Raw genomic sequence first — 13,548 nt, 5'->3', positions numbered from 1 at the left:
TCGTCCGGGTTAAAGAATTAAATGCCTGATTTAACTATTTAATTTGAGAAGCAAAAGCATTTACGAGAGCCACAATGTGTTAAGATTCCATTTTAAATCGGCTTTTCAAACTTTAAAGACTGATATACGTGGCCACAACAAACTTATACACAGCTGCCTGATTGCCTGAAGTCAAAAACACGCACAGATGTTAAAAAAACTGTTTAATATTCAGCGGTAAGTATATACACTATACAGCAATAAAAATCTACGTTAATAAAAAAGTTTAATATTTATAGGACGAAGTGTAAATAAGCAAGTAAATGCGAGTTATAAGAAGTGTATATAAGTAACTTTGTGAGTTCAGCAAGTAAAAACTGTTAAATTCTACTCTAGCGTTTGAAACTACATCTCTAGATTTGTCTACATTGTAAATATAGCCATGCACAAGATTCCAAACAGCAAGCTAAAAGTAGTTGAAGTGCTGACGCTAGCAGAGCTGTGCATTAACATTCCGGATTTCTGTTGAACCCAGAATGTTGATCTTGACTGGGCAGTTGTGATTCTAAAAAACACGAATAACAGTTAGGCTAGACAAATAAATTTCATGTTTGTAGAACATAGGTTAAGTAAGATACACTGTAAAAAAAGTTCAATCAAATTTCAATCAAATCCGCTCAACACCAAATTTTGACGCAAAATTTTTGAATCAAGTGCTTGACGCAATTTTTTAAATCAAATTTACGTCAAAATTTCGCTCGGTTTCAGCGATTTTTTAGCATTAAAATGGGCCGATCTCAATCAAATTTTGATTTAAACTTGATTTGTATGAAAAATTCTACATATATATTTCTGGGGTGAAAAATGTTTGTTTTGTATTTTTTATTTAATTGGCACAGCATACACAAGTTATTATAAACACTGCAGATAAAGTGTTGACGTGGAAAATTATACGCAATGAAAGACAACAAATAGGAAGGAACATAAAACACAACAAAAGATAGAAAATGTGGTTTATAAAGGACTGTCAAAACGTCGTATTCCCAGGGGTATTGCTGAGGCATGAAGTAGTAAAGCTCGCAGATAAGAAATTCTCTCCTTTATTAAACGTTGAACGGACTTCTCCCTCATAAACGTTTCCACTTGACATCACATTCAGCCTGTAATGAAAGCAGCAAGTTAAATGAATAAGTCCACACACCCTTTCCGACAAAAGTTTACTTAATACTCACCAATTTGAACTAACGACGTTCTAATTTTCACATTCCCTGTTGACGGTAATTCATTCGTATAAACGATGGTAGTTCGGAAAATCAGTTGTCGTGACGCCTAAGTCTAAAAACATAAAATATGGTTTTGTATTTGGATGCTATTACATAATGCTATGTCCACTTTGTATATAAAAACACAAATGCATACTTAACTTTTATGGTAAGCAACGTGCGCTTGTCATCTTTCTTCAGTAGAGTTGTAATATATGACTCATTTTGAAATCTTATCGTCGATAGTTGAATTTATAATGGTGTTGCTTCACATTAGAGTGCTGTTAATTAAACAAAAGTTATAGTAAGTGTGTAAGACCATACCGTTGTAAATGGTATTAAAATTGCTCACCTTTAGCTTCTGACGAGTTTTCTTTTCGTGTTTTACTGTGACTTTTATTTAAGACTTACTGACCAATGTTGCGTCTGCATTGTTATTTTTCTCATCTTACTTAAGCGATATTACACCTGATTCCTCTTAGAATTAAGTAACACTTCCACAGTCTAAAGACTTTGTTCAAGACCGTTTAAAATTTGGCGCGCTCCCGCGTGACGTAATAAGGGCGAGAAGAAGTGAGTGACTCTCTCGCGTCGCTCCTCTGAATCAAATTTTGATGTAAGTCCGAGAGCGATTCTCTCGAATCTAGACGTTTGACGCGAATTTGATTCGGTCGAAGCGACTTGATTGAAAAAACGCGCTCAATCAAGCACTTGATTGAGCATTTTGCGTCAAGTTTTTTTAGAGTGTAGTCAACGTTTTTATTCTCTTTTATACCGTCCCAACTGATGGTAAACAACAAATATTTACACCGTATCCTCACAAAACAGAGCGTTGTTTAAGGTAAAGACTCGATGAGGAAATATAGGGTGGGAGAAGATGGGACTTCATTTCATTCCATTTTCTTGTCCCATTTGGTAGTAAACTATGAACAACCAAAGAATTATAAAACCATATTCTCACGACTCCCATATAGACCGTTGTTAATTGTTTAAAACATAATCCGGATATTTAGGTCATGTGCTTAAGGTGTCCTGTCTCCTCCTACCTTACTATATACTACATGCCATAAGCCACAAAACATTGATAACAGCTTGTATATCTATATACTTTGTTGCCAACGTTATACATGTTACCCCACAGTTCTATGTGCATTAGAACTTACACAAACTCAATATTTCCATGGTTTCCTCCTGCTTTCCAGGTGTAAACAGAGCTCTCATTTTTAACCATCGTATTACTGTGAGTGACCGTATCATTGGCTACTGAGCATGTTATCAACTTTGTGTTAGCAGGAACATTCATCCATGTTCCAACTGGCGCACTTGAGCTCACTTTTCTAGCTTGTAATAACAAACCTCTGTACCCGCGATCGGAGCTCGCCCTACTGTCAACAACCCACACTAAAAAACACGATTCATCGATTAACATGAGGATAGTAGAGTGGGGGAAAACGGGACACGTTTTTATTCTAATTTCTCGTCTCATTTGGTAGTTAACAAAGAACATCAAAAGAATTATAAAACCGTAGCTTCATGACCCGTATGGACCGTTGTTAATTCTTTAAACACGATCAGGGACCCCACTAATTAGCACATAAAATCACATATTTTTAACTATTAACAATGCTCTTTTGGAGTCGTAGAGATCCGGTTATATAATTCTGTAATATTTCTTTGTTTTGCAAGATAAAAGAGAATGAAAGTATGGATTCATTTAGCCTATGCCCCGAACTACTACATTTTTACTGATTGTTCTTTCTCCGTTAAGAACCAAATCACGTAAATGTTGCGATGAATAAAACGGACCTACAAAGGCCCTTTGCTATAATGACGGAAGGTGCTTGAACAATACATATAGATTTATGCATTCCGCACGCAAGTATATAATCAATGTAGCACCGTGTAGCCCATGTATACTCTTTACAAAATAGCACGATATTTATAGAGCATTATAAACTACCTATATGATGTTTTATATACAAAATATAAAATGCACAGCATAACCTAACCTGTTATGGCCTCAGTTGAATTGTAGTTTCTCTTGCTTGCCATAAGAGTGTATGGAGACGATGCCAAACTCTGGCTTGCTAAAAAGCCGTTAGCCCCATTGTTGTGCCGTGGCATCATAGTGGTACAGGCGCCGGTAGGCGCACCGCCTGGCAAAGCATATACCGCTTCTCGGTACGTGCAAATTATACAAATGGCAATCCATAAGTTGTTCTGCATTTTATCGGGTTTAGAAATTCTTTGCAAAGTTTTAAATATCTAAAAAGCGCTAAATGCAACATGGGGATATAAAGACACTATGTTAGATAAACATTTTTATCATGATCCGGACCCGTGCAGGTTATAACTACAGCATTTTGTACAAAGGCATCCGTTTTCGCAACATGTTTTAAAATTATCCTAAACACTAGCTCAAAATAAAAAAAAAGTTTGCAGATTTCTTTTTATAAACATATTGCTCTAACAAACCTTTTAAACAACACAGCAACAAATAAACAACTGTCAAAACAATAAAATACAAACAACTTTTGTTCAAAGTCCTTCAATCGATTTTTAGGCTTGGCGCCTATTCTTTATGTGATCACAAACTAGTTCTCAAGTAGGTTATTCAACCGGAAAATAAAATCAACTGATCGAGGCTTTTTCTACACGAAACCAATGTAGAGAAATGTTTGTAAAAGCACTGGCTAAATCCGAAACCGCAAAGCGATTTGTAAATACAACAACGAACACTATATATAAAAATTCAAACTCGCTTTTGCCTAAACGTACCATTACTTATTATACGTTATATACCAAACATTAACTAGCATTTTAAACACAACGGCTATTATTATGCTAACTATATACAACCGACGGAACAATCCAGGATTTTATGCATTAGTCACACGCCTACTTACCCCATTCAATGCCTACAGACAGGAATGACGTGTAGTACCGCTCGCCCCGTTTTGCACTGCCAGTGACGCACAACTGAGGCAGCATTCACAAGAGCTTAGGTTTTATATATCACTTCAAAGTTTCACGCTGCGATGACTTGGGAAAAGCATAAGCCCGCCTAACTGTAGTCACATTGAATTCCAAAGTGACTATAAACACGTATAACCATACTACAGTAAAATTCACGTAGTAGACTATTTATAAACTTTTTCAAACAATACCAAAACTGCAGAATTTAAAATCCACCAACTGTAAAAAAACAACTGTTCAAATAAAACCAAACACAGCAAAACTAATCTAATAATATGCACCGTCGCTCTATAATAGCTCCCTGGCTATATTATAAGCACCGATGACAAATAGAAGTGTTTCCGTAGTCACTGTCAATACAATATAAACAAGAAGTTGCTTTGGTGTGACGTTTGGCCCATCCTGTTTAGTTGTTATTTCCGCCAACGTAACGTTATGAACACTCATGATGCGTATTGATGTGTATACAAAGCCACGAACAATGTTGACATTTAAGCATATAAACCGATTGAATCATGTTTAAAGGCTCGTAACAGTTATTTTGCATAAAAATGATACGCATTTACGATTCAAGTTATTTACTCTTTACTGCATTTATATAGTAAGGCGGGGGAAGATGGGACACCTTTAATACATAATATCCAAATAGCCTGATCGTGTTTTAAAGAATTAACAACGGTCTGTGGAAGTCGTGAGGATACGGTTTTATAATTCATTGAATTTTCTTTGTTTACCACCAAATGAAAAGAGAAAACTAAACGAAAAGGTGTCCCATTTGGCGTACAAATGTACGCATCTATATGGTAGAGTTATTTATGGCGTTATATCGTACTTCACGGTAACGCAGTTGTTTAAGCTTTGCGAGCATTGCGGGGAAAATGAATATAGCCGACGCCACGCTTGGATTGGCTGTATTCAAATCGTATTTGGACGTTTTGAAGTTTCCTACCTTTGCGATAGCTGGGGGACTGGGCGAAACAGTACTTACGTCATGCTAGTGACATTTCAATCTTCTTTCAAGTATAAGTTAAGGTTAACGAAAAGACTAAGCATAGTCGCATTGTGTTTGCTTCGTATTATGTCCAAGACACCTAATGGTAGTGCTTTAACCCAGTCATTACCAATGGTTCATCCAGGCTGTAGGCAGTGTGGTAAAAAACATCACCCCAAAGTAGTTACACCTGCGAATACTCGTAAACCGTCACATGATATACCGAATCAAACAAAACTCCTTGAGTTGCCCGCCGCCCAGGATAAAGTAACATTCATACATACATATATACATCTATACATAAAAAGCCGTCGTATAGACATGTGATGCCCATAAACGTCAATATCATACGATTTGGTCCTTTGGGAACCATAGTTTTAAAAACTTAACTAAGGATTCTTTACCATAATCACAGAGAAACAGAACATTCGTGTTATAACATTGTCGTCGCCCTGCCGCGCGAGAATAAAAAATTATAATTTATCTAAACTGTAAAGATACACGTTTCATAGCACATCATGATTCTATACAGCTAGTTTATTAAACTGGCGTCTTTATCTTGATTTTCCATCTAAACTGTCCTCGTATTGGCTTTGCTGACTCGCTACTCTGATCCATGCTGTTGTACAAATTCAAAACAAAAAAAAATAAATGTAATTTTTACAAAAGCAACTAAAATGCATTCACAGTGTTAAGATCAGGTCGGAGTTATGTTTGTGTTAAACTTTCTCCAGTTGTAAGGACGACTTTGTTTACCTTCAGCATTACTTGGTGGTTGTGGTTGAATGTTACTTGCCACCCTTGGTCCAGTGTATTTAAGACTTGGCGGGAAACGAAAAATATTCTTCAAATCATCTGCAACCTGAAAAGAGACAGAAATTTAGTTGTGTAGAAGCAAAGATTAATACATATTTTTAAAAATGCCAAATTTTTAATGAATATTTTGAAAATGTTAATTTATTTTAAATTATAAACCATATGTAGATGGACCTTAGTAAAAACCAACACTTAAAAAAATATGACTTATTTCTTCCCACAGGGTAACGACAGTCTTATAACATAGGTGTTCAGCTTCATACACCATGAGTTACCACACATGTAACCATATGCAAACTATTTCATACAAATACAAAGCTTATCTGACATTTTTCTTTTCTCTAATAATCTCAGCATCAGTTGGCATCTTTCTTGGTCCGGGAGTGGAAACTTCAGATACAGAAAACACGTCATCACTTATAGGGGATTCAGATATTGATTTAGCCTTTGAGGGGTCTTTGGCATCATCTTTTTTGCTTGTTTCTCTTGTTTGTTGACTAAATAAATAAAAAAATTATTATTTTAATATATAAACTGGTCCTGCCAAGCACACTTTATGTAAGACAGTTAATTAACCCTGAACGTTACTTATTTATAATAATAAGTCTAAAAATTTAACTTAAAACCTGCTGTACATTGAACTTCAATGTGGGTGTACCAAAATATAACAACATAACCTACCGACTTTCCAACGGCTGTAATTTCTTAGTAGGTCCCATCATACGTAGAATGGAGTTACGAACTTTTTCTGCAGAGTTGCTCATTAAGACTTCTTTCACGGAACGACCAGGGAAGAGTCGAGACAGAAGAGGTATTATCTGTATGAATGAATGTATCTGTAGTGCATAGATGTACTATTAGGGGTACCTGAGGTGACAGGTCACCCAAATGCTTAAAACAGGGGACATCATATAGGTATATATGGAAAGCATATACAAGGTGCATTGAATTCGCAAAATTAAATAATGCACAGACAAGATATATTGAATTTGCACATATATTAATGAGGCTGCTTTTTATGACAGACAATAAGTGTATAAGTAATCACTGTATTCCTATAAGCCCTACCTCTTCATTATTGGGATCCAGATGAAGTGAATACATGATGTCATTCCTTGCTGCATCAACATCCTGCATCATGTAGTTGGACCTTGCTCGGTGGACGTAAAACTGACCAACTTTATTATTATGCTCGACAGCGAGCGAAAATCTCTTCACAGCTTCCTGGTATCGCCTGAAACAAAGTTTTGTAAAAATACAAATTTACATTGTTATGTTTTTTTTACACATTTTTAGGACGTGGAAGTTTAAGAATTGAAACAAAATGTTAATTTGTAGGAAGTGTTATTACATATTTTTGTTTTATATTTCTTAGTGTGATGAATTCTGAAACAGAACAACTGTTTGAGCTGTTTTATAATGACTTTCATTGCCCTGGCCTGTGACAATTAAGTTACATTCAATCATTTATAAGGAATAATTTACATTCATTTATTTATACTGAAAACAAACCTTTCTTGATAGGCAGTGATCCCAAGTTCATTATGTACAACAGCCACCCTGCATTTGATGTCCCAACATGTTGGGTCTATTTCCATAGCTTGCTGGTAGTCAGCTAATGCAAAGCCAAGATCATTAAGTTTGAAGAAACAATCTGAGAATAGAAACCTAAGATAAGTGAACTTTTTATGTTTATAAGAGTAGAAATCGAATAAATTGTAATATGCAAGTAATTAGCTCCATTGGTAAAATTGCTCTTTTACTAAGAGAACTATTTACCTATACATTAGCAACAACAGCAGTTTACACTTTATAAATGAAGCATTATATACGTTGTGCTCACTGTTGGGTGCATTAAAACTTACATACAAAAAACACCAAAAAACAGTTATTGTATGAACTAGCTATTGCTGAATAACATTATTTGTGTGTGTCTAATGAAAGACTTGACATGCCATAAGCTGCCTACTGTAGTTTATTTCTCTCACCTCCGCGGTTAATGTACAATCCTTTCTCTGTTTTCTCTCCTTTTATAGCTTTGTTCAGCAACACAACACTCTCTTCATAGAAACCCTATCAACAGAGTAAAGTAGCGATAAAATTAACTTAAAACAAATATACAGAAATATATAAGAAGATTTATTTGTCTCTTTTATTGCAGTAGCAAATATTTATAATAATGCCTAAAAGCGAAATGGATTTAGTAAACGACTGTTGTTAAATCACACTTACGGATAAAACATAGACAAAACTCACTGGTTAATAAGCATAGTGACTACACAGATGGTTACCTTGTGATAACAGTAAACAGCAAAATCATTATAGGTAAGAAGAAGTTGCTTCTGAGCACCCTGGTATATTGGGTCTTGTTCATTATGGTCAGCTTTATCCATTGCAAGCAAATAATCATCAATTGCTGCATTAAAATTTTGCAATCTCCGGTATAGAGCACCCCTGTATGATGCATAACTATCTTATGATTTAGTTTTCACAGTAAAAAGATACTCATAATATGAGGTACTACATAACTACAGCATGGTACTGCATGGAACTTTAGAATTAGGTGAGAGTTGGCCATTACCAAAGTTAGTATAGACCAAGTTAGGAAACGGCGCTCGTGTCCGCCATTACGGAGCCCACAGAGCGTGAATCGCCTATACAAATGCATGGTCGGCATGTGTTCATTTAGTTCTTGTAAGCGATACAAAGCTAGAAAACACGTATAGCGGTTGTTTTAACATTTAAAATATAATTTCTAATATAAATCTTGTTATATAATATTAAATCTAGGAATTAATGTGAAGTAAATTAATATTTTGACTGGTTTCGGCGTACAGTCTGGTTTAACAGGGTACTTTACGTTGGCGATTAAGACTAGCAGCAATCAGCTTAGTTTACATAATAGTATATGATCGTACCTACGAATCTACAGAGCCATTCTTTACTACATTTATAATCCAACATGAGTGGACATGCAGCTCCAAACTGCTTAAGTACTAGCAGATAAGCTGTTCGCGTTTTCCGAATTCATAAAGACCCGTAACGCAGAAAAGGTAGCTTACTAACTCAAGCGGAGGACCAAAAATAGTAACTCAGTATTGTTTTCCTCAATGTCACTTCGATATTAGGCAAATTTTACACATATACCCTAAGTTTCGTTGCCGGGTATACGTGTTAAGTTTGTGAGCCAAAAAGTAAAATCACGGCAATTTAAATGCAAAACCGCAGCTAAAAACACCAGTTTATGGTAATGTTATGCGTTTGTATTTATGGTAATGTTATTTTTGTTTGTATTTTTATATTTTAAACATGTTCTTTTATGTTTTTGGTTAGTAAACTTGATATTTTCTGTTTTTTTACTCTGTAATCGATTGAGTGTTCAATAAAAGTTGATTATTTTTGTGAGGTTTATTATTGTGATAAGATATAACATTAGTAGAAAGCCATTTTCACGCGCAAAAGTGCTTGGTTTTTAAAAAATCGCAATATTTAAACGAAAAACAGCACCTAGCAGTGATAAAATGCTATGCCGTGGGCTCCGTAATGGTGGCGTCTATGACGTCATAGACGCGCGACAATGGATAACAAGACTCGTTGTTTTACAATCCGTTTCCTAACTTGGTCTATACTAACTTTGGCCATTACCAAGTCCCAAGAACACCTACACCTGTCAGTATTGTGTCAGTGCCAAGCACCGAACCTGGATATCCTCTGGGTATGATAGAGAGGTGCCTACTAAGGGCCAGGCTTCCTACACGTTTCCTATATGTTACGAACATCATCTATATATAATATAAATGACCACTAAGTTGGACACATTACCTGAACACATGGTATTCTGGTCTTGATGGATCAGCTTCCACAGACACGGTGATCTTACTCAAGGCTTCTTGTAATTTACCCTTTTAATGTAAAATAAATCAAGACATAAATAATAACATTACGAACATATTTTGTAAAAGATATTAACAAAATTTTAATCCCTATTTTCTGATGTTATCTTATCACATTTGAGTAATAAAAAATTTAAATTAAATAGTTTTTCATTTCCAAACCCTATAAAACACATCACAGCACAAGTAAAATGCCATTATGACATAATATTGGTAATCAAGACGTACCAAACAATTAAACATACTTGTATAGTAAGCGAGACTGCTTGTTGTTTTCCACGTTCAGCTTTTTCATGAATTTCTTTCATCATTTTTTTTGCCTCTGGCTGCTCAGAGTCTAATGATAATGCATCTCGGACATCGTAATAACAAAGTGTTAACTGAGGAATGAAAGCAAAACGAAATGTAGGTTGGCATTTGAGTGTTGGAAAATTAATTTTTTTTAAAGAAAAGTTGATATTAGTAGTTTTGTGTTTTGATAATTTTGATTTCATCTTCAAATTTTGGGTGCTTCTTTTGCTATACAGTTATGGCATAAGCACAACCTAATCACTAACAATGAGTTTGTCAAATCAATATTAAGTATAAGAAACACACATGTAAAGTATATTTATACATTATAAAAAGGAGATAGACATCTACAATACAACTGCCTATTGCAATAAATCAAAAGACTACAAATTGTAACGACCTAGGCAACTCCAAAATAGAGGAAGTAGACTTACAATACAACAACAATGTTAATATCTAGTTTTAACACCAACATTATTGAATTTCAAATGCAGTCTTGCTCTCAGAACATAAAGCTCGGGATTCCCTGTTGTTTCTGCTTCTAACTGTCGAGTAGTTAGTGCCAAACACTCCTGGTGTCTTCCTAAGGCAGCTAAGCATGCAATGGCTCGTGTATGGTAACATTGAGCAGTTGGTTTCATTTCGGAAGCTTTTGTAAAACTCTCCAAAGCTTCAGAGTAAAGTCCTAAGTCAAACAAGCATTGACCCTGTTGTAAAAACAATCTTAAAATTTTTAGCTGAGACCTTTGACATCATATGTTATCTTCTGCATATTTTTATAAAAGGGAAAATCAAATATGTAATATCCTTGAATGGATCAATGTCATGTTATAACTAGTTTTTTTTTTTATCAATTAAATTCAGTTATATAATTTCGCATGTCACCAAAATCAGTCAGAAATGTTTAGACCCATGATAATTAGTTACCAAAATTACACTCTTTTCATAAAATGCACAACATTGTGAAGTTAACATTTTCCACAACCACTAACCTCTAAATAAGAAATAAACGCAAGTTTTTCGAACAGTTGTGGGTTATGTGGTTCAAGTATATAAGCTTGCTTGTAGTTAAGGTGAGCTGAACGGAAGTCACACATTTGTAAATAGGCTTCAGCACGCTCGACATAACAAGATACATCTCTAGGTTGCAGGTTTAGAGCTTTACTGAAACTGGTTATAGCTGCTTCAAACTGGCCTTGGTTGGCACGCTCCACACCAGTATTGAAACTGTGGGTTTAATGAAATAGTTAAAAATACACAATTAAGTTTCAGGTAATTGTATTCATCTTTAAATACCACAACACACTTTGTATTTGGCGTTTTATAGCTTTAACTTTTAATATTTCTAAAAAATATCGAATTTCAAAATTTTAAAACGGTTGTTTGGTTGTGACAAATTTATTGCTTCATGTATCGCAGTGGTCAGAATGAAAAAAAAATAAACGCAACTCACATCCTATGTTTGCTAACTATGAGTGTAACTGCTTATAAACAATGTCCCAACAATGGAGCACCCATACTTTACTAAAATAAAAAAAAGATGCCTATTATTACGAGAACTCATGCTTACTGCTCTTGGACTTTTTTATCAATAACTTCACTCATGGTCATCCTCTGTGTCATGTTCTCCTGATCCCACATCTTTGCTTCAATCTCCATCTTCCTCCTCTGCTGTCTCCTTCTTGCATCTTCAATATCCTCTTCAGGAACAGAGGTTGCAAATGTTCCTTCTTCATCCTAAAGAAAAAGTTAAAAATTTAAACTTTTTTTATAAATTAAAAAATGGTTTTCAATATTTTATGTGAGAAATATAACAACATTTTATAGAATTAGGGTTTACCTGAGATTCATTTGGTGGAGGGGTAGCGAGAGTGTCTTTCAGTTTCTAGAAACACATAATACATATTTTACAAAATAAGCTACAAATTTCACACTCTCAATATCAACTAAAAAAGCCCCACAAACTGTAGATTATTTCTTGAGATCAAGTACAAAAATTTTTACTTTGAAGTTGTCCTTATCAATGGGGAAGCGTTACAATTCAAGGAACGATAAGTGAGGGTTGTACTGCTAACACCATTTGTGATTTATCACACCCAAGCATCACTGCTTCATTAGAAGCTGATGGTGCAATTTCTGTACAGCTCCTTCCTACTTTGAAGCGAGCTTACAACACTAAATAGATTGATTTGAAACTAGAATTACTGTTTATTTCGATATGAATAAATATATATTGTATTTATTTGTTTGTCTTACAAGAATATTATTTCCATTCACTCTCCTTTAAAAGCTCAATAAAATGGTCTACTTCGTTGAAACAAATAAAGACACAGCATTGGCTTAATGGGCCTACTCTGGGCAAAAACCCATGCCACAGACATGCATTAATGTAGGACCACACCCATATAAAAAGCTACAGTATACATTTTTACCTTAATTATTAAATCAGTTTCGGAGTCACTACGATCAGGGTATGTAGCACCAAGGTCAGTGTCAAATGCAACTAAGTTCCTCGTATTTGTTACTTGGTGAACATCAGACTTTGTTGATGGAGATGCTGAAAATGCAGAAGAGTTTCAAATATAAAATGCTAAGCGTAAAAACTACCCTAAGATAAGTGATATTAGAAAGAAATCCGCAAAAAAGAAAAAAATGTGTTTCTTCTAAAAATCCATGCAATTTTGTTTCAGAAGAAAATCTGCGCACATTCCGTTAGTAAATAAAAATGCCATTTTTCAATCTGGGTGAAAAGTAATGCCAATAAATAACAAATATTATACTTTGAGTGCTAGATGGAGGTGTGCGTTCTCTGCCAGCAGAAAGTGGTCTGTCAGGCTGACTGGTTCTTGAGATAGAATCGCTTGTTTCATGTAACCTGTGCTCGCTTTCAACAAAAAGGGTTTTAATTTTTGGAGTGTCATCACAAGATTCCTGTAATATAAAGATTATTTCAGTTTAAGGTATGTGGCTGGTATAAGCTTATAATCAGAGTCTTGGCTAAAACAGAATTGTCCCTTTAACAGATTGAAACAATTTTAGTTTTTAATCAGCAAAATTCGGATTTGAATTGAGCAAAGTAGGCGAGCTAGCGTTGGGTTACAAAGACAGAAATATATAATTTTTACCTCTGTTATTATTATTGGTAAGGCAGCTGGAGTCGTGTTTTCTTTAATAACATCTTCTTTTTCTACTGGAGTTTGTTCCGCCGTCTGGTCGTTGGTTTTATCCATTTTCCGACAATTTAAGCAAAACACGCTCCAAACAAAATGGCTACGTGTTACACACGGGTAATAATTATAATTTGTGCTCGGACTTATTTTTATTTTGGAAAATAAATCAC

The 13,548-nt window shown here is 34.9% G+C and overlaps 2 protein-coding genes, 1 long non-coding RNA gene and 1 other non-coding gene across 4 annotated transcripts; 1 reads left to right on the top strand and 3 right to left on the bottom strand.

The window, feature by feature from the left end:
• Window positions 1-193: 193 nt before the first annotated feature.
• On the bottom strand, window positions 194-3,618 carry LOC149736852 (putative defense protein 3). The gene is made up of 3 exons (XM_089876605.1): window positions 3,251-3,618; window positions 2,405-2,642; window positions 194-544 (listed from the first exon to the last, which is right to left on the bottom strand). The coding sequence occupies exons 1-3, from the start codon at window positions 3,465-3,467 to the stop codon at window positions 403-405; spliced, it is 597 nt and encodes a 198-aa protein (XP_089732731.1). The 5' UTR covers window positions 3,468-3,618; the 3' UTR covers window positions 194-402.
• LOC149736853 (uncharacterized) lies at window positions 847-2,373 on the bottom strand. Its single transcript, XR_016384890.1, has 3 exons — window positions 1,594-2,373; window positions 1,212-1,522; window positions 847-1,139 (listed from the first exon to the last, which is right to left on the bottom strand). It is a non-coding gene; the product is annotated as an uncharacterized LOC149736853 (long non-coding RNA).
• Window positions 3,619-4,546: 928 nt separating the features above from the next.
• Window positions 4,547-13,487, bottom strand: LOC149736850 (tetratricopeptide repeat protein 16-like). The gene is made up of 17 exons (XM_089876564.1): window positions 13,334-13,487; window positions 12,989-13,139; window positions 12,641-12,765; window positions 12,049-12,093; window positions 11,779-11,945; window positions 11,201-11,435; window positions 10,682-10,915; window positions 10,163-10,297; window positions 9,847-9,926; window positions 8,316-8,478; window positions 8,013-8,097; window positions 7,537-7,678; window positions 7,093-7,258; window positions 6,706-6,842; window positions 6,353-6,521; window positions 5,965-6,070; window positions 4,547-5,827 (listed from the first exon to the last, which is right to left on the bottom strand). The coding sequence occupies exons 1-17, from the start codon at window positions 13,436-13,438 to the stop codon at window positions 5,763-5,765; spliced, it is 2,310 nt and encodes a 769-aa protein (XP_089732690.1). The 5' UTR covers window positions 13,439-13,487; the 3' UTR covers window positions 4,547-5,762.
• On the top strand, window positions 12,219-12,352 carry LOC149736851 (U4atac minor spliceosomal RNA). The gene has a single exon (XR_016384995.1). It is a non-coding gene; the product is annotated as a U4atac minor spliceosomal RNA (small nuclear RNA).
• Window positions 13,488-13,548: the final 61 nt, after the last annotated feature.

Source organism: Ciona robusta, chromosome 4, assembly GCF_009617815.1.
Source record: "Ciona robusta chromosome 4, ASM961781v2".
NCBI lineage: Eukaryota > Metazoa > Chordata > Ascidiacea > Phlebobranchia > Cionidae > Ciona > Ciona robusta.
This window is presented reverse-complemented; position numbering and strand designations above follow the sequence as displayed.

Coding starts and splice junctions, on each gene's coding strand:
- LOC149736850 (XM_089876564.1), bottom strand. CDS start 13,438: ATGGATAAAACCAACGACCAGACGGCGGAACAAACTCCAGTAGAAAAA. Junction 7,259..7,536: donor ATCACTGCCTATCAAGAAAG/GTTTGTTTTCAG, acceptor ACTTTGTTTCAG/GCGATACCAGGAAGCTGTGA. Junction 6,522..6,705: donor TTACAGCCGTTGGAAAGTCG/GTAGGTTATGTT, acceptor TTATTTATTTAG/TCAACAAACAAGAGAAACAA.
- LOC149736852 (XM_089876605.1), bottom strand. CDS start 3,467: ATGCAGAACAACTTATGGATTGCCATTTGTATAATTTGCACGTACCGA. Junction 2,643..3,250: donor TTCAACTGAGGCCATAACAG/GTTAGGTTATGC, acceptor CGTGTTTTTTAG/TGTGGGTTGTTGACAGTAGG. Junction 545..2,404: donor CATGGAAATATTGAGTTTGT/GTAAGTTCTAAT, acceptor CGTGTTTTTTAG/AATCACAACTGCCCAGTCAA.